General features: G+C 45.6%; 4 protein-coding genes across 5 annotated transcripts; 1 reads left to right on the top strand and 3 right to left on the bottom strand.

Annotated features, from left to right (window-relative positions):
• Nucleotides 1-1,477: 1,477 nt before the first annotated feature.
• Nucleotides 1,478-3,059, bottom strand: PDF (peptide deformylase, mitochondrial; the record flags this gene model as incomplete). Its single annotated transcript, XM_079724034.1, is given in 3 exon segments — nucleotides 1,478-1,635; nucleotides 2,466-2,931; nucleotides 2,934-3,059. Coding segments are annotated over 3 exon segments (750 nt in total).
• Nucleotides 3,060-3,214: 155 nt separating this feature from the next.
• On the bottom strand, nucleotides 3,215-10,207 carry COG8 (component of oligomeric golgi complex 8; the record flags this gene model as incomplete). The annotated part of the gene is made up of 5 exons (XM_079723875.1): nucleotides 3,215-3,696; nucleotides 4,680-4,848; nucleotides 6,738-7,565; nucleotides 8,346-8,553; nucleotides 9,813-10,207. The coding sequence occupies 5 exons, from the start codon at nucleotides 10,205-10,207 to the stop codon at nucleotides 3,419-3,421; spliced, it is 1,878 nt and encodes a 625-aa protein (XP_079580001.1). The 3' UTR covers nucleotides 3,215-3,418.
• Nucleotides 10,208-10,482: 275 nt separating this feature from the next.
• NIP7 (nucleolar pre-rRNA processing protein NIP7) lies at nucleotides 10,483-12,207 on the top strand (the record flags this gene model as incomplete). 2 transcript variants are annotated; one of them, XM_079724284.1, is made up of 5 exons in its annotated part: nucleotides 10,483-10,538; nucleotides 10,659-10,745; nucleotides 10,847-10,985; nucleotides 11,742-11,882; nucleotides 12,088-12,207. In XM_079724284.1, the coding sequence occupies 5 exons, from the start codon at nucleotides 10,483-10,485 to the stop codon at nucleotides 12,205-12,207; spliced, it is 543 nt and encodes a 180-aa protein (XP_079580410.1). The 2 variants fall into 2 exon arrangements, with proteins under 2 accessions (XP_079580410.1, XP_079580411.1); XM_079724285.1 differs by lacking the exon at nucleotides 11,742-11,882.
• Nucleotides 12,208-13,838: 1,631 nt separating this feature from the next.
• Nucleotides 13,839-18,936, bottom strand: TMED6 (transmembrane p24 trafficking protein 6; the record flags this gene model as incomplete). Its single annotated transcript, XM_079723711.1, has 4 exons — nucleotides 13,839-14,072; nucleotides 15,894-16,045; nucleotides 17,330-17,456; nucleotides 18,724-18,936. The coding sequence occupies 4 exons, from the start codon at nucleotides 18,934-18,936 to the stop codon at nucleotides 13,839-13,841; spliced, it is 726 nt and encodes a 241-aa protein (XP_079579837.1).
• Between the last annotated feature and the right edge of the window lie 3,341 nt (nucleotides 18,937-22,277).

The following is a 22,277-nucleotide window of genomic DNA, read 5'->3' as shown; positions in this document are numbered from 1 at the left end:
TCCTGGGGTCATTTAATTAACTACTGTTTAAAACGCATTTCCTCTAAACAACTTACTGGACTTCTTACTCTATGGGTACTTGGATTTTGAGGACTTTGGTAAGAGTACCTGCATGGCAAAACTCAACATAAAAATGAGGGTAAGACAAGTATCAAAAGAAATGAGTTCCTTAACCTCTTGACAAAGCTGTGACAGAATCTTAAAGCTAAAACACTGGTCACCATGATGCCAATTTATTTTTTTCAGAATAAGTGTGCTGACGAGGAAGCACAAGTTCTGCTTTCTGTTTCTGCCCTAATTGTGACAGGAAGAGGCTCTTTGCTCCTTCTCAACTACAGGCATCCCCCACTTTTCGAAACTTCACTTTACACTGCTTTGCTTTTATGAAAGACCTATATTAGTACCTGTTTTCACTAATGGAAAGAAATTTGAAGAGGATTTTCACTTCTACGAAAAAGGTGAAAGCTGAAACAGCATTCAGCTTTTGTTTTGCAGTGAGCCATTATAGAAGCAGCACGCACTCAGAGCTGCCAGAGTGGCACCGCCAAGCTCCTTCCCTGGGAGCTGCACTCAGCATCAAGCCACCATAGCTTTGAACTGTATCTGTGACAATCTGTGCTTTATCTCCATTTATTTTGTGCATCTGTTAGCAGGATGTGTCCTAAGGTAACTACTTCCTCAATTTATGCTATTTCGGCTCAGGAAAGGTTTCATCAGAACACTCTTCTTTCAGATCGTGGGGGAAACCTATATCACCCCTCCCCCAGCCCTGCTCCATGGCCTCCATCCAAAGAATGAGCCAAGTACCAGCTGCCTAAGAGATCTCAGCAGAAAAGTCTTCCCCAGGTCTGTTAAAGGTGGAAAGCAAAAGCTGGAGACCTAAACTGTATCTGAACCTGTTAAAATGTATGAATACTCAGTTACGTTAATGTTGTCATTGAACTGGGGACATTCTGTCCTGTGTTTTACTTCCACAGGCAAACTGGTATCCAAAACAAATGGAGACTATGCAGGTAACACACTTGAGCCCTTTGTAAACATAAGAACTTGGTGAAGATGATCAACCACAGCCTTAATCCGCATTTTTAAACACAGCTTTCAGGTGTTTTGGGACTACATTATTATCTAATCTTGGCTTTGGGAACAGATGATACAGCTCTTCTGAAATCATGTCTACTGAGAGTGGCTATTTACTTGTCCCTGCCCCGTCTTTATCTCCATACAAAATTGCCAGGAAATGTCCACTCCTTCAGGGGAGTTATTTTTCTTCTCAAGTTGAAGGCAGTACATTGTCCATAGCTCATTTCAGGGCAAACATTAACATCTTCCTCCAACTCAGGAAGGCACGCTTTGACAGGCCATTGTTTTCTGTCGGAGCAGAACCAATACCAAGTCAATGCCAGGTAAGACATGCCCAGCTTAAAGCCGAAATGTTTGTGTCTTGGTTTTCAGGGTCCTCAGATGCAGCAGGAAAGCTTTAGTCATTCACCTCCATCCAGTGGATGTTTGTAAATGTCTTGCTGTCCATTTTGTCAATGAACAGGCAGCCCTGCAAGTGGTCCATCTCATGCTGGATGATGCGGGCTGCCCACCCACTGGCCTGCCACACCACCTGCTCTCTTCCGGGGTCCATCCCTGCAAAGGAAGGGACAGCCTGGGTGCGGACATGCTGAACTGCATCATTCTCAACCTACTTAGCCTCTCCTTGCCCCTGGCTGTTCCTATTTACAAGAGGCAATATCAGAAGGGAATGCAGACAGCAGCCCCTATGCTTCCTAGAAAAGAAGTCTGAACTCTGCCTCTTACCAAGTATTCAGCCTGGTTCCCAACTCTGATGAGTAGGTTGCTGGGTTCGCTATGGGGCTGAAATGAGAAATGATCTTCCCAAGTGACCTGCTCAAGAGGAACAATCATCCCAACCCCAGCAAAGAATCACACTCTGCAAAACATCCTGTGGTATGACAGGTAATGGCTTATCACTTTGGGTTAGGCAAAGCTGGGTTCTACTTCTCCCATTCCACATGACAGATCTAATTGGCGCAGAAGAGTGTGTGTGTGTGTGTGAAAACAGACAAGGTTGTGTGTGTGTGACAGAAAACAACGTTGTAAGAGTGTGTGTGTGTGAGACAGAGAAACAGAAGGTGAGAGGGCAGAGGATGTGGTGTGAGCTAACAGGGGAACCAGGCCACCCTCCCAAACCCCCAACCCCCCAACCCTGTGCCCCACTTCAGCTGGCTCTGCTCTCACAGGCGCCTCCTGCCCCGTCCCATTCCCTCAGTCCTGAATTTTGTCCACTCCAGGGTCTGCTCGTGGGTAGGTAGGCTCCGCTGATCAGCCATCAACATGTCTACGCTTTAACTTGAACTTTGCGGAAACCGTTTCGTGGGATCCGAGGCCGCCGCCTCCGCAGGTTAAAGGGGAGCACGCATTTACCCATCCGCCCCAGGGACCCCACTGCCCCGCACCTGAGATCTGCACCGCCTGGAAGCCGGGCACGCAGGCCAGGAAGCCGCTGATGCTCTCGCAGCCCTCGGGGAAGGTGACCAGGCGGCTGTCCAGCACACGCAGGCTGGGGTTCACGAACACGCGCAGGGGGAAGGTTTGTATGTGACGGGCCTCGCGCACGCGCACGCGCGGCGCGCATGCGCGGAAGAGCGCCTCGGGGAACTCGACCGCCAACCCCTGCAGCGGCACTCCGAGCTGCGGCGCACTCAAGCCGACGCAGCGGCGCCGCCGCATCACCTGCACCAGCCGCTGCAGCTCGGGTCCCGCCAGCTGTGCCGGCTCTACCGGGGCCGCCACGGCCCGCAGCGCCGGGTCCCCGACCTGGCACACGCGCGGGTACGGCGGCTCCAGCGCTCCCTGCACCAGACGTCGCACGTAGCGCCAGTAGGAGCGCCGGCGCGCCGGGCCCTCGAGGCCATCCGTGGGGGGGAGGGCGTGGAACTGCAGGCCTGGGCGCCGCCGCCCGCTACCCGCTCTCCCCACTGCAAGGCCGGCCCCACGCAGCCACGCGCCCACAGCCACCGCAGCAGCAGCCCAGCCCCCAGCTGACCCATGCTGCGTGAAGCAGAGCCACCCACTCCCACGCGTCCCTCGCCGGCCCCCGTAGCCGAAGCTCCCGCCCCCAGGGACGCCGGGAAGTGCAGTTCCCGCGGGCCTTCCGGGAACGCCGGCGCCGCTCACACTTCGCAGCCAGCCTCTGGGTGGCGTCCATCAGCTTTATTATTTAATTCCATTTCTGATAGTTTAATCAAGCATTTACAAGAATATCCAGGAGGTTCTCCCTTTAATTATGCCTTCGCAGCCTCTCCCACGCGCGGCAACTCCCGTTCCCACCAGGCGCTGCGGTAAGTAAGCCCCTCGGGCGCCGGGGCCCTGGTACCCGCCGCACCGGCCCGGGCGCAGGGGGCGCTTGTCAAGTGCCAGCACTAGGCTCGTCGGCGGCCTGCGGCGGTCCCACGGATCCCACCTCCTGTTGCCCCCCGTCAGGGAAAGCCGGGGTGACAGGTTCGAGGACTGGCCCCTCGGCAGGGGGTTCTGGCGCTGGAGTTGTGAGCTCGGGGACTGGCGCCTTGTCGTCTAGAAAGAAGGCCATCTCTCTCTTCGGCAGGATAAAGGCCAGAGGCTCCTGGACGACGCTGACGTTCACATGCCCCAGGTTTCCGTACTTGGAGAGCTGAGTGGGTGGAATGCCTGGCCCAGATGGTAAAGAATAGAAGTGGAAAAAGCGTTTAATAAATTTAATTATTTATGTGTCACAGGTTAAAAAAAAAAAAAAAACACTTATTGGAAGTAACGAAACACAGTTACCGTATTTCAATACAGTAAAAATCACCTTTGTGATATGGGACAGGCACCTATGCGGTAAAGCCAGACTTTGAAGGTAATGGGAACAGCACAGTGCAGGATGGATGGAGAAAGCAAGCACCAGGAGAGCCTCAGCAGGCACTGGCTTCCCTGGACAGGCCCAAGGAAAAGCTGGGGGAGCAGAGAGCAGCCACTCTGCTGGTGGGATCACTGGCCCACTACCCTTTGGGAAATTGTGCCCCCCACACCCCCTTCACAGGCACAGAGACAGGGGCATAGGGAAGGGAAGGCAAATTCTAAAAAATATTTTTAAAACACCATCTGTAAACATTTAATGTCAATGGAATCATACATTATGTGGTTCTTTTGTGACTGGCTTCTTCCACTTAACCAGATATAAACATAATGTATGATTCTGTTGATAAGAAATGTCCAGAGGAGCTTCCCTGGTGGCGCAGTGGTTGAGAGTCCGCCTGCCGATGCAGGGGACATGGGTTCGTGCCCCGGTCCGGCAAGATCCCACATGCCGCGGAGCGGCTGGGCCCGTGAGCCATGGCCACTGAGCCTGTGTGTCCGGAGCCTGTGCTCCGCAACGGGAGAGGCCACAACAGTGAGAGGCCCGCGTAAAAAGAAATGCCCAGAAAGGGCAAATCTACTGCAACAGAAAGATTAGTGGCTGCCAGGGGCTAAGGGCAAGATTGGGGAATGACCACAAATGAACACCGGGGATCTTTCTAAAACTAGATGGTAGTAATGGCTGCACACCTGTGTACACTTAATAAAAACCTTGAATTTTACAAATAGGTGAATTATTTAGTATGTGAATTATGTCAATAAAATAGTTTAAAAAATCATTTCCCTTCTCTTACCTAAGGTCTGTGCCATCTGAGCTGGAGGAAAAAGGACTTGGAGACAGCGATTTAAATAAGGAACGAGGTCTTCCAGGAAGACAGTGCAGAACTGGACGAAGAGCTCTTGCTCCCCACTGCTGAAGGCAGCCTCTTCAGCACGATGGAAGGCCAAGATTACTTTTGTTACCTAAGAGACAAGGGCACCATCAATCACTGGGTTAGTCTATCACCATCAGCAGTGTATAAAACTAGGTACAAATGTGCACCCCTCAAGTTTTCCTGAAGAAAGTTGTTCCAAACAGTACATGATATTATTATCTTGTTTAAATTCACAATTGTGGTCAATCTTCACAATTCTGTCACTTCACTGATGTATTTCTTATCTAACTAGTTTTATTACTAGTGTAGTTTCCAGTTCCAGTGGAGGAGCATCATGAAATTATACACAGAATACATTGCTTTTGGCTCCCATGGGAGATGGACCAGAACTATGGTGGATCCAGGAAGATGAAGCAACACTATAAAAGGTTTCTACTGAGTAAGGCCTCTGAAGTTCCACAATGCTAGAACCACTAGAAAATTGTAAGGAGGAAAAAATAGAGCTGGAAAAGAAGTTCCACATACAAATAACAGCCTAGCTGACATTACAGGCAGGTGTCACAGTGACAGGGCTAAGAACATAAACTCTGGGGAATTCCCTGGCAGTCCAGTGGTTAAAGCTCTGTGCTTTTACTGCCGAGGGCCCAGGTTCAATCTCTGGTCACAAGCCAAGAGGCACGGCCAAACAAACAAATAAATAAATAACGAACATAGACTCTGGTGCCAGACGTTCTGGGCTCAAACTCCAGCTGTGCCACTCACTGGTTCTGTGGCCTCTAAGTGATTACTTAAGCATCCCACGCCCTCTGTGCCTGAGTTCCCTCATCTATAAAGTAGGGCCAGCAACAGGACCTAACCTCATAGGGTTGTGAGAATTAAGTTTTAATATGTGTAAAGTATGATAAATTATGTGGCATGAAGTAAGCTCTACATGAATATTAGCTAATTACTATTACCTGAATTTCACTGACCCTAAAAAGCTTCATTGCTCATGCTTCCTTGCTCTTTCTTACAGGAGGACATCAACAGAAAGATTTTATACAACCACGTCACAACTGCCACCTGGTTGACACCGACTGTAAGATGTCATCAATTATAAGAAACACCCAGTATCTAAAGATTTAATGTGTAAAAAATGTGCACCATACTCAGATATTAGCAATATTGGTAGTATTACTCGTATGAGGCAGAATTCTAATATGGCTCTTGTAATCCCCGCCCCCTGGTATCCACTCCTTTGTGTAATCTCCTCCCCTTGAGTGCAGGCAGAATCTGTGACTTGTTTCTAACCCACAGAATATGGCAAAGGTGAAGGATTTGGCAGTTTTAATTAAAGTCCCTAACCAGCTGATTGAATTAATGAAAAGGGAGGTTATCCTGGGTGGGCCTACCCTAATTAGATGAGCCTCTTAAAAGAGGGTTGAGGACTCCCCCAAAGGAGACTTAGCAAGGAGAGATGCTCTCCCATTGGCCCTGAAGAATTAAAAAGCCACACTGAACTGCCTATGGAGTGTGCTGGTCTCTAGAAGTTGAGGGCCTCAGTCCTACAACTGTAAGGAACAGAAATCTGCCACTGTGAGTGAGCTTGAAAGCAGGGGACCCTGAGCTCCAGATGAGACCACAGCCTGGCCAACACCTTGACTGCAAACTTCTGAGCAGAGGACCAACCCATTTGGGCTGTGCCTGGACTCCTGACCAACAGAAACTGAGACATGATAAATGTGTGTTGTTTTAAGCTGCTATGTTTGTGTGAGTTTGTTATGCAGCAATAGAAAATCAATATATTACTGAACCATTACTACAGGTGAGACACTTCATGAAAGGGGACTAACCAGAGCTTTTCAACCAGAAAAACCTCTAAAACCAAAGCAAACCGAAGTCAGCAGGCACCACTGTCACACAGACTGGTTTATTGCAAGAGTCTGGCCACCTGTTACTGAAGGAGGCCCCAGAAGAGAGCCAACAGTATGTGCTCACCTCGGCAAGGGCATCCTCCAGGGCCGCAGTCACATCCTGCGCCAGGGCCATGGGGCAGCAGAGGCGCAGATCATTGAAGGCGACCAGAATATTGTTGAGGAAGCAGGCAAGGGGTGGGAAGTCTAAGAGCACCATGGGCGGCTGCAGGGTCCCCGGCTGAGTGACTGGAACAGCAGCAGGCAGGTTACTGCTGCTCAGGATGGCTGGAGCTGAGATGAGGGTGTAGGAGTTCATTTCATCCTGGAACTTCTCGACCGTTTCCTGAATTGCTTTCTGGAAAGTGCCGATAGCCACTCGCTGGAAAACAGGAGCTAACTGACCCCGGAAATCAGCCCCTACTCGGCTGAAAGACAGTCCAAAGTACATGCACTGGCCCAGCAGAGAGTCCAGACGGCTGCCTATCCCTCGGTTAAGGTCGGTCTCCAGCACCTGCAGGAATTGTGAGACTTTCTGCAGCACCCAGCCGTGGAAGATGGCACTCTCATTCACGGTGTGCTCACCCATGGCAGGGGGCAGCAACGGGTCCTCGTCTGAGAAGATGGCACGGTACTGGGTGATAATATCGAACAGATGGACACGGCAGGCCTCAATGGTTTTCGTGATATGGAAATAGGGATCATCACTGGGGATGGCAGTCAGGATAGAACGGAGCCAAGCATCTCGGGCCTGAAGAAACTTGACCCTCAACTCAGCCTCGGTGAAGACATCCATTTGCCGTAAGAAGCCAATGACACGGAGGCAGGCAGGGAGCTGGATGTTGGTCCTCAGTTGTTGGATCAGCTGGCTCAGCATCAGCTGCATGGACTGGCGCACTTCGTTCACAATGCCCTGACGACACAGGGGGTGAGTCACCATGCTGGGAAAGACACTCCCTGGAACCCATTCCACTAACCCTGAATACTGCAGACCAACATTCCCACTGCTGTCCTGACATACGAAGTATATTTCCTAAAACTGATTCATACAGGTTCACCAGCAAAGATTTGGTTCACTGTGGCCTACAGGCCCTGCCTGGTTCTCCTGCCCTCACCTGCTTCCTAATGCTCTCCCCTTGCTCACTGCAATCCAGCCAGAATGGCTATCTTTATACTTCAAACACTCCAACTTCTTCCCTCCTTAGCCTGCTATACTTGTTTGTTCCACTTTCTGGTTTGCTCTCCCTCCACATCTTCATGTGGTTGGCTCCTTCTCGTCATCTGGGTCTCAGCTTAAATGTTATCTCACCAGAAGAGCCTTTCCTGACCACTCTCCCTAGAGTAACCCACCTTAGCCTCCTGCCCCATTCCCTGGTTTATTTTGTTAAGATACTTACTGTCTGAAAGAATATTATTTATTTATTTGCCAACTAGCAGCTTATGAGAGCCAAGGCCTTGTCTTTGTTCACATTGTATCCCCAGCACCTAGATCAATGCCTGGCACATGATTAATATTTATCAGCTGACTGAATAATGAATGTATGTTTTATGATCAAGCCTGCCTGCCTTGCAGAAACTGATGTGAAAAATGCAAGGAGTTTCCCTAAGGTTTCTGCCTAAAGGGTCAGTGATGACCACAGAATTACTGATAACAAGAACATCAGTTTGAGTCCTCTCTGGGCAAGTTGGCTACCTGGATGACAGGGATGGAGGAGTATTTCCTTTCCAGTCGGCGTACGTAGGCTGCAAGCTCCAGGGCCTCTTCATAATAGCTGTTGCGGACACAGGTGTCCATGAGCTGAGGAATCTCCAGGATTTCCAGGATTTCTGTGTGCCGGTTTAGAGTCAGGGTGTTCATTCGGCGATTGGAGCTGATCTCCTCAGCCTCTTTCACAAAATTCCTAGTAACAATCAGGAGTACATTGGTGGTTCACTGCTCTGCATCCAAACCTTAGCTACAAATACCAAGCACTTACTATGAACTGAGCACTGGGCTGATTTATCTGATTTAATCTTCACACCAACCCCATTAGATGAGTACTTTTACCCTTGAGGAAATTTTAATCCCAGAGATTTTAAGTAACCTGTCCAAGATCACACAACTAATAAGTGATAAAAAGATTTGAACCCAAATCTGCCACTTAACAAGCTGTGGCAAGGTACTTAGGCTCTCTGAACTGTTTCTTCATTGGTAAAATAGTAACAGGACCCACCTCATAAGGATGTGAGGATTAAATGAGATGATGTGTATAAAGCACTTAACATAGGACCTGATATGGAGTAAATGTTCCTTTAATAACAGCTATTCTTATAATTTTCATAATGCCCTAACTAGCCTAGAACTACAGCCTTACCCCCAAGTTCCGTCAGCCTCTTAATCTTCTCCTATGCTATGGTCCAACTTCAGTTCCTGCTACAGTCTCCATTTCTTCTCGGTAACTGCAGACACCTGCTTGTGAAGCCCTCCATCTATTCTAGGGGATTGGAAGAGTATGAAAGCTATTCTCAAATCTGCAAAGGCTCAAAAGAAAACTTAAACTTTTATCACGAAAGACTGGAAGGCAGAATTAGGGATAATGGATTGAGGGTCGAGGGAGAGAGAATATGGGTCAAAAAGGAAGTTTTTTTTTTTTTTTGGATGATGATTTTTACTGTCCCCAAATGGGAGGATTTCCTTGTCAGCCTCCTATCAATGCACGGTTTAGAGCAGGTGACCTCTGGTCCAAGCTGTTGTGTGTACATGTGTGTTGTGTGTTTGTTGTGTGTATAGGTGTATATAAAGATGCACATATATTAAGCTGACAATTGTAGAGTGTTAATTATGTCAGACCCAATGATAAATGCTTTGCATAGATCCTCTTTATTTAGTGCTCACAACAGCCCTATGAGAGAGGACGTGCTGCTGGGTTCCAATTCTGACTTCGAAACTTACTAGCTGTGCCCTGGGACGGTCACTAACCTCTGTGTCTCAACTTCCTCATACACAAAATGCAAAAAACAATACCTACCTCGAAGGCTGCTGTGCAGTTTAAATGGATTAATGAAATGCTCAGAGGAGAACCTGGCATAGAGTAAGCGCTATCTAAGTGTTAGCTATTTCTATCGTAAATGATAGCGATTACAGGTATTAAAAGCCCCTTAAGCACCGGACCCGCCGCACCTGCAGCTCTGTTGGAAGCTGGGCAAGCGGTCGAGCAGGCGGCCAAGCGACTCCTCCACGTCGCCAAAGAGGCGGTGGATGCGCTCGGTGCACTCGGCGCCGCGGATGAAGGTCTTGTAGTTGGCGAAGGCCAAGTCGCGCGTCTGCTGCAGCAGCTGCGCTCGCTCCTCGGCCAGGCGGTCGGGCTCGCGCCGCAGCCGCTCCAGCCCCGAGCCGCTCAACTCCCTGAGGTAGCGGCCCACGTCGGGCCGCTCCCGCCACTGGGCCTCCGGGAAGCGGTCCCGGAACAGAGACGCCAGGAGCCCTTCATCCTCCACCTCCCCGAGAGCAGCGGCGGTGGCCGTCGCCGTGGCCGAGGCCGTAGTAGAGAGTGGGTGAGTCGCCGTAGCCGCCATCTTCTCAGCAGTAGCGTCACTTCCCCTCCCGCTCAGCGAGGGCGCTGACTCCGTAGAACCTAAAGCAGCCGGGGCGTACTTCCGGTCTCTATGGTTTCTCATCAGGCCCGCTTTCTTTCCCCGACAGTCGTCCGGGTTACGGGGCGCTAGCGTGGGGAACGACTGGAAAGCAGCTAGAGAGGCAGGCTTTGAGGTTGCCAAGGAGCGGCTGGCGGCTGATCTTCCGTTTCCGGTAACTGAGGCACGAGGATCCGGCGTTCCAACCCAGCGGGAAAATGCGGCCTCTGACTGAAGAGGAGACGCGAGTAATGTTTGAGAAGATAGCAAAATAGTAAGAGTGCGCGGGGCAGAAGAGGGAGTGTGTGGGTGGCGGGGAGGGGAGTGGGTGGAGCGGGGGGCGCGGTGCCGGGACGAGTCCGGGCGCGGCCTCCAGTCCTCCTTTTGCTCTCAGCATCGGGGAGAATCTGCAGCTGCTGGTCGACAGGCCCGACGGCACCTACTGTTTCAGGCTGCACAACGACCGGGTGTACTACGTGAGGTGAGGCGGCGCGGGGCCGGGTAGGCAGCATGGAGCCGGGTGGGGGCCTGGGTCCTTCCAGCCTCCCTCATCTGACACTGCCTTTTTCTTTATCCCTTCAGTGAGAAGATTTTGAAGTTGGCCGCCAACATCTCCGGTGACAAGCTGGTGTCGCTGGGGACGTGCTTCGGAAAATTCACGAAGACCCACAAGTTTCGGTTGCACATCACGGCTCTGGATTACCTAGCACCGTATGCCAAGGTTTGTGGGGTGGTGTCAGTCCGCCACTAGGGATGGAGGAAGTCTAGGCTGAGGGCCACATCAGAAGGCAGAATTGGGCACCTTTTCTGCGACGGAGTCCCTGACAGTGCTTAGGGTCAGTGCCACCACCTGGAGATGTGTGCTCAGGTGTAGGAGCCCTGTGTGGCCGCGTAGTGGTAGTTACCTCCAGCAGAAACTGAAAAGCCTATGCAGACCCAGCTCAAGACCGAAAAGCAAATAGGTGGCTGTGAAGAGGAGTGTAGTGGGGTACAGAAAAAGAGCTGTTAAACTGCCCATGGGAGAAGTTGGTTGTAGAGTCGAGGTAAGAACCTCCTGGCAGGTCTCTTCACAGGGTGAACATATTAAGGGAAGCATGACTCTTTCTCTCTTTTCTTTAAAATTCATGTTACAAGACAGATGAACCTGACAGGTGAAATATATAGCACGGGGCATATGGTCAGTAATATTTTAATAATCTTGTATGGCGACAGATGACACGACACAGATAAAATAACTTTGTATCATTGTGATCCTTTTGTAATGTATAGAAATATCAGATCACTGTGTTTTTCACCTGCAACTAACATAGTATTGTAGGTTACTATACTTCAACTGAAAAGAAAATAAAAGAACCAAAAAAACTTAGTTCATAAGGGAAAAAAAGAAAGAAATTAACCATAGATCTAGCAGTTAGCCTGTCTGCAGGGGTCTATTTAGCATTTTTATGTCTCTTGGATTTAATTCTCTTTATTACAGTATAAAGTGTGGATAAAACCTGGAGCAGAGCAATCCTTCCTGTATGGGAACCATGTGCTGAAATCTGGACTCGGTCGAATCACTGAAAATACTTCTCAGTACCAGGGAGTCGTGGTCTACTCCATGGCAGACATCCCTTTGGTGAGTAGAGATGGTTGCTGTTAAAAAATCAAGTATCTTTTTATTCAAGATGGATGTATTTTCAGTCTGCGCTTGAGAGACTAAATTCTCAGCACCTTTTGAATTCTTCAAAGAACTGTATCTTTTCGTCTTTGTTGTTTCCAGACCTCAGTACGTACTTATTGAATGACTTGAGTGAATCAGTGTCTCTTCTTTTGAATCCCAGGGTTTTGGGGTGGCAGCAAAGTCTACACAAGACTGCAGGAAAGTAGACCCCATGGCGATTGTGGTATTTCATCAAGCAGACATTGGGGAATATGTGCGGCATGAAGAGACATTGACTTAAAACGAAGTCATCGCGAGGACTTGTGGCTGTGTGGAAGGGCCTAGCTTTGTTTCCTGTGTCTGTGTAGGCTCCACCATCATGTTGAATTTTGTCAACACTGTGACCTCTTCAGGGACTTCTTAGTTTAATATTCTATTATGGACAAATGCAGGCTGGATTCTTATGCAGAAATGGTTCAAAAACGGGGTTTCGGATCTTTGTGATTATGACTAACTAGAATGCTGTGTTTTGTATTTGAATCAGAGGGCTTCTTGTTTTGAGTAACAGGTTCTAAATTGTTGGAACTGAGGACAAGAATAGCGTATTATTGTTATCTGTGATAACACTGTTTTCCAAACACATGATAAGAACGTAATGAATTCTCTTATTTATTAATACTATGAAAGATAGATATTGCCATCAGAATAGTAGGTCATGTGTGGGATTTTACAAATGAAATTTGGATAAAACAGTAAGAGCAGTTTATTCTGCCGATTTTCTTTACGGTAGGTGCTGTGTAGTGGGGAAAAAAAACTTGGATTCAAACACCAGTTCTCACATCTACCAGCTCTATGGCCTTAGATGAGTCATTAAACTTTAATAAGTTTCATTTCCTCCTGTTTCAAAAAGCCTAGCCGTCTTCCTAAGAATAGTTTTTAGAAGTGGAAATCATGATCGTAAAGCACCTAGCACAGTGCCTGGCAAATGAGAGTGTTGAATAAATGGTAAGAATTATTTCTGTAATGTTTATACTGAGTATTTCTGTTACTAAGAGTAGGATCTTATGAACATAATTTGATTATATTATTTTGGCTTTTACAAACGGTTTTCTCGCTCTTTTTCTTGAATGGTATGATCCCAGGCTGAATGTTATTTTTATCACCTTGATTTCTAAAACAATTTCTCTTATAAATCTTTTGGTTTTTTTTTTTTAATTAAAAAAATTTTTTATTGTAGTATAGTTGACGTACAATATTGGGTAGTTTCAGGTGTACAGCAAAGTGATTCATTTATACATATATTCTTACAAATCTGTAATTACCTGACTGGCCTGGACAAAAAGCACTAATCAGAGACCCTGAAATAATAATTTAGTTCCTCCATCCTTCTCCCATGCCTTCCAAAATTATTTTTAGAATTATTAAAATGTTTTTTAGTGAAAAACATATCACAGACAAAAAAATTTTTAAGTACCTGTATTGTAAAGCAATTTCTTTAGTGCATATACTGCTTAATTTAAATTCCAAAGGTGACATCTCTAAAAATAAATCATTTTTCAATCACAAAACACTCTACCAACTCCTGTTTTTGTATGCAACATATAAAACGCAGTTTTATATGTTTTTGTCCCATTTTTTTCAACTTTTCTCCCTTCCAAGGTTCTCTCTTAATTTCTAAATAGACATAGTGAAGGTTAAGGGGTTGCAGTACAATGGACAGTATTTTGATGGTAGCATTTAGTGTGTACTTTAGAAATAGTCAACATCAAAACTTTACATACTTTTATTTATTGCTATTTTGCCTGTGTAGATGACAGCAATAGGCTACAACTTTCTAACAAGAAAAATTGATTTTTTCCCAATAACTTTACAAAGATTTGAGAGAGCTTGTGCCCCAGAAGAAAAGAGCCAGGGCACCGTAGTTGTTTGAGCTTAGCATCTTGGCTTCTTTGTGTCTGTAGTTGTTGGGATGTTGAAGAGACGCTTCAAGAAATACAGCTGCAGAATCCCAGAAAGAATAATAACAAGGCTCTGGGCTGTCGACCACCAATTCACATAGTTATAGTTTGACTGGAGTAGGAAAAAGTCAGCCATTTTTCTCATGCGAGCAAAGTTGTAGTATCGCCACATGTGAAAGATATTGTTCTGCAGCTTTCGTGTACTCTTCTGCAGGACAGAAAATGAAATACAGAAAGGGTTCCTCCCTAACCTCATCTAGCCTCACCTGGGTACCCACCAGCACTAACCTAGTTTATCTGGAAGTTGAGTAACTTATGATTTTATAATATGTAATAAGTTGGCTATTGGAGTTGTTGATAAATGCTAGTTTTGTTGTCTATGAAAAAATGGCCTGGACTTCAGTTTTAAAAAAATAATTTTTATAATGAAAAGCTTCAGTGCTGAAACTAGAAAGTTCCTCCAGAGTATCTCTAGATTTAGACATGTACTCAGCACATCATTGCCCTTCTGGGTGATGTCTTCTGTTCTTTGTATATGGTAAAAGATAAGGGCCTGCAAATTTTTATGGAAGGGCCAGACAGTAAATATTCTAGGCTTTGCAGGCCATACAGTCTCTTGCAACTACTAAGCTCTGCCACTGTAGCACAGAAGCAGCCATAGACAATATGTCCAGTTAGCTGTCCCTCATTATCAGTGGGGAGTTGGGTTCCAGGACCTGCAGAGGATGCTGAAGTCCCATAGTCGGCCCTCCGCATCTGCAGGTTCTGCATCTGCAGATACAGAGGGCCAACTGTAATTGTCAAATGAGCGTGGCCGTGTTCTAGTCAATCTTCACTTACAAAAACAGGCAGTGAGCTTTTGTGCATCAAGGAGACTATCAAGAAAGTCAAGAGAGATCCCAGAGAATGGGAGAAAATATTTACAAATCATATATCTGATAAGAGACTTGTATCCAGAATATATAAAGAACTCTTAGAACTCAACCATAAAAAGACAAATAACCAGATTTTAAAATGGGCAAACGATGTGAATAGACATTTCTCCAAAAAAACATGCAAAGATGCTCAGTGTCATTAGGGAGACACAACTCAAAAACCACAAGATACCACTTATACCCACTAGGATTGCTATAGCAAAAAAGACTATATAACATGTTGGCAGGGATATGGAGAAATTGCAACACTCATACACTGCTGGTGGGAGTGTAAAATGGTTTAGCCACTGTGGAATATAGCAGTTCCTCACTGAAGGTAAAAAGTTACCATATGTGTCAGCAGAGTATACCGCTTATATGTGTACAGAGATGAAAGCATGTTCGCACAAAAATTTGTAGGCAAATGCTCACAGCAGCATTGTTCATGACAGCCAAAAACTGGAAATAACCCAGATAGATGTCTACCAGCTGATAAGTAGATAAACAAAATGTGGTGTTTTAAATATACAATAGAATACTATTCATCCAGAAAAAGGAATGAAGTACTAATATATGGTACAATGTGGATGAACCTTGAAAACATGCTAAATAAAAGAAGCCAAAGACAAAAGGCCACATTGTATGATTCCACTTATATGAAGTGTACAGAACAGGCAAATCTGTATAAACAAAGTAGATTAGTGAGGGATTACCCAGGGCTGAGGGGCATGGGGAACACAGAGTGAATAATATGTCTGCAGTTTCTTTTTGGGGTGATGAAACTATTCTGGAATTAGATGCTGGTAATGGTTGCAGGACCTTGTAAACCACTAAACTGTACACTTAAAGTGGTGAATTGTATCTAAGTTAAAAAACAAACAGGCAGTGGGCCAGATTTGGCCTGTGAACCGTTATTTGCCAATTCCTGGTATAAAACAAGTGAGGAATTTCAAGAGCTCCAAGTCACAAAATTAATTAAGGCTTCAAATCCCTTTGCCTGTTTGTTTTCTACCCAAATGAGCCCTCACTCAGATGATATTACTCCCATAATTCTAATCTTTCCTCCAAATTTAAAGTCAGTTTCCATGGATGTTTCTCTCCCACAAAACAATTACCTCAATTGCATCCAAAGTATCATTCAGTTGTTTTCTTTCATTCTTCTCTTTGTGGTCCATCTCAGGCCCCTCATAGAAGACTCCAAAATTGAGGTATACTTGCACAGAACCAAAGTGATTTTGCTGATTTTTTAGACAAAGCTGATAAAAACCTGTAGGAATCCCTAGATCATTACCAAGTCTTGGTCTCCCACCCTCCCACCCTCTAGATTTCCCTGGAGATAACTGTTCTCCAGTGTTAAATGTGCTACTATAGCACCTTCTTTTTACTTAGGAAGTACAAAATCCAGTTTTTGATGTGGAAGATACTGATCTTATGTGAAACTTATTTTACTAAATATTATTTATAATAATATTGTTTTGCCAAATATTAATAGCTCTATGTTGGATAGAAAATGTTTTTTTCCTCTTTTTCAACGTATAATTCCCACATCTCTTAAGGAATTTCTGATCAAGAGCATATTAAGAGCATAGTGTTTGCTTCTTGCATACCATTAGAGCTGGGATATCATCTTGAATTTGAAAGTAGGGAAAAAATGTATGCTTTGTGAATGAAAGAAGCTATCCTACTGGAGTAACTTCCTGCAAGGTGGTCTGTACGGGGGGCTGATGGTTGGGGTATGTACTGGTGCTTGTTCTCAACTGGGGTCACCTCCCCGCGTGTGGTGATGGGGGAGGAGTGAGGAGGAGCAGGGTTGGAAAGGTGTGGCAGTGTATTTGATTGTCGAAATGACTGGAAGGCACTGGAAGGCGTGTCACGTACGGGCCAAAGATGCTGCATAATAATGCTGAATATCCTGTGCCACGCAGTGATTCTCTTATGTCCCCGTTGAGAAATAGTCTTTTTTTGTGCACCTGGCTGGTAGAGAGGACAGTTCAAACTGACTGGTGCCGTCCAGGGTGAGGACAGGCTCGATCTGGCTGTAGGAATTTTCTGGTGACTGGAGAAGTGCTTTGTTGTAGAATGTGGATATTTTTCATGGCCATGCATTTCCTTGTGTTCTGCTTTTTGGTTACTGGCTCAAGTGTTTTGATGACTGGAAAGAAATACTATCCCATAATAAATTTATTAATTGGAATTCTGTATCATAAATGGGTCTGCCTGTTTTGATCACTTTCCAATAATCTGGTTCGTTGGAGATGATAAGATAAAATCGAGCTTCTGGACCCTGGAGTTATAATAATTAGTCACCTGGAGACTGCTTCCAAACTGCCAGTGAACCGCTGATTAATGTCCTTGGTCATTGGCAGTCTCCAGGAAATCTGGTTTTTGGTCTTGAAGGCTAAATCTTTTTCTTACTATTTCACCATCCATATGTGAAAAAGCCAGAGCTTTTACATCTCAGGTACTTAATTAATTTCAATATTTCCTCATTATTTTCCCAATTTCAAAGAAACGTATGATTATTATAATAACCGTGATGACGAAAACAGACCTGTCTCTTTGGTGGAGAAGTTAATCTGGCCCCGAACGTTCTTAGAGGTGTCTATAAGGAAACCCTGTGGGGTATGTGCAGTGGCAGCGACATGCCGGTCATGTGACATTCCCAGTGTCCGCTGAACCTGCCGAGACACATTAAAGAGGGAGAAAAGCTCCTGCTGCATCATCAGGAAGCTAGCTGAATGGTAAGATTGACATCCAGTGACCATCAGCAGAGTGGTTCTCAATCAGGGATGGTACTGCCCAACCCCCACTTTGAATTTGGGCTGAGACGCTGCCCTGGTGTTGCGAGTAGGGAAGGGGGGTGGGGACAGCAATGCTGAACATTCTGCCGTGTTAGAAATAGTAAGCAGGACAAAGAAATGACCCAATTGCCAATAGCACCCCTGGTAAGAAAACATGTCTCAGACCATGCAGCTGACATGTTGGTGTGTATGAATCTGGCTGTAGAGTTCTTGGCTGAACTCACTTGGTTTTGACCTCCCCAGTGGTATACCAGATTTGGGCTTATTTGATGCTTGACAGGAAATAAATAAGGCATTCAATAGGTACTTGCCTCCAAGCTGCGTCTTGATAAGCCCAGGCTACAGTGACCTGACTAGTAGCTACTATTCTATTATAAATTCAGAGATAAGAAAAATCCCTGATAGGTTAATTTAAGATAAATTGTAAGTTACATTGGAGTAGAATAAGATCAACATAGTCTTTTACTCTGTAAACAAAATTTAGAAAGTTAATAGGTTTCTAAGATAAAGAACAAAGGAAATGAACAGCTTCTAAGTTTACTGTTGAGCAGACCATCTTTGGGCACAGCATGGATTAAAGTACTTGGCCAGTGAACAGGCAACTTGAAAACATTTACCTTCCTAAAAGCAACAGGTCTGTCTGACTGCATAGAGAAGCCTTGAGTTACTGATTCTCCAATTTGCTGGAATTAGCCCTAAAGCAAGAGAGTAAATGTTGCTCCCCCAACCTCATAAACTGAAGCGTCTTTGAAATCTCTGGGTTTGTCTCCAAAGTTCATGACTCTTCATTCAACTTGGTACTATATCCATATTATTTTAATATTTAAAAAATGGATTATTTCCCCTCTCATCTCTAAACTCGAGTAAGTGTGATGATTACCTCTCCAGGAAGAGGCACCCGGTTTGTCCCATGACTTTGAGCACACTTCCACAGCCCCCAATTTGAGAAGCCAAACCATATGTTTTAGTGATTATTCATCCATCAGGAGTTTCCATTTAACTGCAGGTCTGTTTCATTAACAGGTGGGGAGTCACAGCATAATAAAGACAACTAGAACCTTGTGTTCATTTAAAACCTGACCCCCTTTACAAAAGGAAATGAACAAACAAGAAAAACAAGTCCCCAGTATGACCAAGTACCCACCTCATAACTGAAATAGAAGTATCCAGTCTGGTGGGCAAATTGCCAAAAGCATTCTGTGCCTCCTGGAGGGATCATGATGGCAAAGTCGTATCGATCCGCACCACGGAAAGGGGGCTGGTCCCCAGAGCCACTAAGAGGTTCTGTCTTCTGGCTCCTTGCTGAGCTCGCTAGGTTCAGAACCACCAGTCCAGCCCCAAAGAGCAAGGGGAACATGCTGCTCTCTGGAGACTGCTCTAACTGCTTGCAGCAGCCCAGTGGAACCAAGCAGTTTAGACAACTGCTGGGATAATCATTAACTCTGCAAGTCACACATAGGCCAGTCTCAGGGCCACACATAGATATTCCAGAATAGAACTGGCATGGTACCCCACGTTTGGCTCACAGGAAAGAATTTTGCTTTCACCTCAAAAACTCAGTGGCTTACCAGACATACTTCACGGGTGCTGGGTAGAATCTATTACTTCAGAAGAGAGATTTCCACCCCTCCTCTGCACTGTCATTTTTCAGTTCTTGCCTCTTGAGGGTAAACATTAGGCAAATTTATTTACAACCACCTGAATGTACGGACTCATTTCTCGGTACACAGTGGCTGGGGAGATTTTTCTCATTCGTATCAAATTGCTAGATGATACCTGTCCCTCCTATAAGACGTGAGGGGCAACACCTGTTTTATCAGACCTCTTTCTGCCCAGTGCTACAGCTTAGGAGAACAAAGCACAGCATGGAAGTGTGTGTAAAAATTTAAATGGATGAAGAGTGAGCAAGAGACAGTGGTCAAACCCCTCCACTGATAATCCTCCTCATTCTGCTACCTTCCACCTGATACAGTCATCTAAAGCTATCCAAAATCCACTTAAAGACTACTATAGGGACTTCCCTGGTGGTGCCGTGGTTAAGAATCCGCCTGCCAATGCAGGGGACACAGGTTCGATCCCTGGTCCGGGAAGATCCCACATGCCACGGAGCTACTAAGCCCGTGAGCCACAACTACTGAGCCTGCACTCTAGAGCCTGCGAGCCACAACTGCTGAGCCCTCGTGCCACAACTACTGAAGCCCGCATGCCTAGAGCCTGTGCTCTGCAACGAGAAGCCACAGCAATGTGAAGCCCGCATTCCTAGAGCCTGTGCTCTGCAACGAGAAGCCACAGCAATGAGAAGCCCGCTCACCGCAACGAAGAGTAGCCCTGCTCGCCACAACTAGAGAAAGCCCGCATGCAGCAACAAAGACCCAGTGCAGCCCCAATAAACAAACAAATTAAAAGACTATTGTTCAGGGCTTCCCTGGTGGCGCAGTGGTTGAGAGTCTGCCTACCGATGCAGGGGACACGGGTTCGTGCCCCAGTCTGGGAGGATCCCACATGCCGCGGAGCGGCTGGGCCCGTGAGCCATGGCTGCTGAGCCTGCGCGTCCGGAGCCTGTGCTCCGCAACGGGAGAGGCCACAACAGTGAGAGGCCCGCGTAATGCAAAAAAAAAAAAAAAAAAAAAGACTATTGTTCAAACCTTTGATCTTTCTTTTATCTGTGGCTTCTTCAGCACCCACAGGGGGAAAAAGGCTGACTTCATGGCGGAGACATTTATGTGCATCTTATTTTATTCTCACAACAGCCTACAAGGGAAGTACCATTACCTACTACATTAGAGATGAGGAAATGGACATCCAGAGATTCCAGTGGCTAACTCACCATCTCCAAGCACAGCTGGCACAGCTGGGGCCCTGAGTGGGCCTCACACTCTTACCCATCAGGATAGTGTGTCTGTCAGTCTCTGAGTTCTGACAATGTCTAAATGTTTTTATCTCAGCCATAATCTTAACAAAACAGCATGAGTACCTTCTAACCAAGTATTGCTTCAGAAGGCATCACAGTGACTCCAAGTGGTAATACTTTAACTGTCACAAGCTATGTGTTATGTTATGAAGAACACACTTCATAATTGTGTTCAGTTCCAGCAAAGGCCAGATGATATCACAGCAGTCTGGGGAACAGTGGCTCTGCAGCAGTCTCACTAAGGTGAAGGTGGGAGAGACTGGGATCATTTCTCAGTACATAGTGGCACAGGCATCCCCACCAGAGTCCCACCACTGCCACAGTCTTAGCACTACTCATGTGGTGAGCAGTGACTTAGATTCAGCAAAACACTCATCGGTTCATGGTAAGTTGTATAGTTCTATAGAAACTGTAGGCAGAGTTTTATGTCTGTACACATTTTATAACATTATAATAAAGACAGCATTGAAGTTATGTTAAAAAATGTTAATGGATCTATGCATTTCTCAAATTTTGAGAAACATGATTAGGATATTTTGCTCCCTTAAATGTATCACAGTGTCATTCTTCTACCTAGAGAGCGCCATCTAACAGTGTGAGAGGTAAAGGTAAAAAGCTTCTGGATCCTAAAGCTTGGTTTGGAGGGAGATCACAAGTAGCTACAACCAGATTGAGTGGAGATCAAGTTCTTGCTTTCTCACTGTAGTTTCATTTGGGGTTAATTGCTAGAAAAACAGCAGTACCCAACCCCCAAACACGTAGTTAACAGGTAATAAAGCTGTACAAAGTTTCCAAATTTCAACTACAGGATGAATTTTTAAACTTTAGCATTTCTTTACATCTTGCCTTTCACTCACTCAAAAGTGAGAAAAAAGGAATTCTTTTGTCCGCGGAGGTACGTTATAGGAGGAAATGGACAAATTAAGAGGAAACTTTCACATCTCTGTATGGCACAGCTTCCAAGGATTAGAACATCCAATACAGTTTGACATCAGCTTCTTAACATGGACAATATGGTTTAGCAAAGCTTGTTCAACATTTTGCTACCTCCATCTTTTCAGCTGCAATTAAACAGCTACTTAAATTTGAGAGAAGCAAGACTTTAATGAAGAATGCTACAAGTTATGGACAATAATTAGTTCTCATTTTTAAAAAATTACAGAAAACACTTTACTGAAATTCTTTTTTCCTAAAAAGATAGTCTTTAAGGATGTCTGAGAGACAGCAAGCACAACACAGTACAAAAGGAGAAGGGAATGTTGAATTCCAGTGCAAGACACTAACACAGCACAATTAGGGAATCAGGCGGAAGCAACCATTTCACAAAGAATGGAATTAGGCATTTATACTCAATCAGGATTTTTTTAAGCTTTAAAAGTCCAGCATAAAGAAGGGAATTGGGAAGAGAGGATGGGGAGAGCGGCTAAGTTTATCTACAATCACCATTTTACCAAAAAACACACTGGTTCAACCACGTGAGAAGTGGAGGTTAAACCTGCCTACATAGCCCAGCAAATAGAGCAAATGCCAAGGCAGTCACGTCTAGGAGTTGATGTCACAACTGGCTAAACAGTTTTTAAAGGGACTCTGATTCCACCAGGACTGGTCTCTCATCAACCTGGGCTCATGACAGATGAAGTTCCTTTGCATGTGCATCAGAAGGCCAAAGCTTTACCTGGAACAAGTTCGCTCCAAATAATGCTCATGTTGCTGGTTTTAACAGGTCATGGAGTCAAAAGTGACTCCTAACAGACTCCACCATTTCCTAGGAGAAGGTTCTACTGATT

This window comes from Hyperoodon ampullatus (genome assembly GCF_949752795.1).
Source record: "Hyperoodon ampullatus genome assembly, chromosome: 18".
Classification (NCBI taxonomy): Eukaryota; Metazoa; Chordata; class Mammalia; order Artiodactyla; family Ziphiidae; genus Hyperoodon; species Hyperoodon ampullatus.
Note: the sequence above shows the minus strand (reverse complement) of the source record. Positions and strands in the feature narration are given on the sequence as shown.